Genomic DNA, 913 nt, shown 5'->3' on the forward strand with positions numbered 1-913 from the left:
TGGAGGGGGTTTGAGGGGTCCTGGGTGAGAATGGAGGGGGTTTGAGGGGTGTTCAGGGGGTTCTGAGGAGCCTCAGGGGGTCCTGGAGATGCTTTGGGGTGACTTGAGATGAGCCCTGAGGGCATCTGAGGAGCTTTAGGAGGTTCTGGGTGAGTCTTGAGGGGGTTTGAGGGGCTCTAGGGGGATCCTGGGTGAGAATGGAGGGGGTTTGAGGGGTCCTGGTTGAGCCTGGAGCCCGTGACCAAGCTCCCCATGGAGCAGATCGCCGAGAAGATCAACGCCGGTGGGTCTGGGGGGGCTTAAGAGGGGTCTGGGGGGCTTTAGGGGGTTCCTGGGTGAGAATGGAGGGGGTTTGAGGGGTCCTGGTTGATCCTGGATGGTCTCTGGTTGATCCTGAGTGGTCTCTGAGGGGTCCTAGGTGGTCCTGGATGGTCTCTGAGGGGTCCTGGTTGATCTTGGTTGGTCTCTGAGGGGTCCTGGGTGGTCCTGGATGGTCTCTGGTTGATCCTGGGTGGTCTCTGAGGGGTCCTGGGTGGTCCTGGAGCTCCGTTGGGTGCCCTGAGCCTGGGGGTGACCCACTGACCCTCCCTGTGTCCCCCCCCCAGGCTTTGGGGACGACCTGAACTGCATCTTCAACGACGACAACGCGGAGAAGTTGGTGCTGCGCATCCGCATCATGAACAGCGACGAGAACAAGATGCAGGAGGTGGCCTGGGGGGGCATTTGGGGGGCCTGGGGGGCGTCTGGGAGGTCTTCAGGGGGTCCTGGGATGGCCTGGAGGGGCTTTGAGGGGTTCTGAGGGGCATTTGGGTATCTTGGGTGAGCTTTGAAGGCATCTGAGGGACCTTCAGGGGGTCCTGGGAGGGCCTGGAGGGGCTTTGAGGGGTTCTGAGGGTCCTTCAGGGGGGTCCTG

General features: G+C 62.1%; 1 protein-coding gene across 1 annotated transcript in view; it reads left to right on the forward strand.

The window, feature by feature from the left end:
* LOC113941590 (DNA-directed RNA polymerase II subunit RPB1-like) overlaps positions 1 to 913 on the forward strand; it is a gene marked incomplete at its 3' end in the record, with an annotated part of 3954 nt that overhangs the window by 681 nt on the left and 2360 nt on the right. Inside the window, exon 2 of the mRNA XM_027632743.1 lies at positions 606 to 706. Within this exon, the coding sequence (XP_027488544.1) occupies positions 606 to 706 (101 nt within the window). The remainder of the gene's footprint in view (positions 1 to 605; positions 707 to 913) is intronic.

Source organism: Corapipo altera, unplaced genomic scaffold, assembly GCF_003945725.1.
Source record: "Corapipo altera isolate COAL_440 unplaced genomic scaffold, ASM394572v1 59743, whole genome shotgun sequence".
Taxonomy (NCBI): domain Eukaryota; kingdom Metazoa; phylum Chordata; class Aves; order Passeriformes; family Pipridae; genus Corapipo; species Corapipo altera.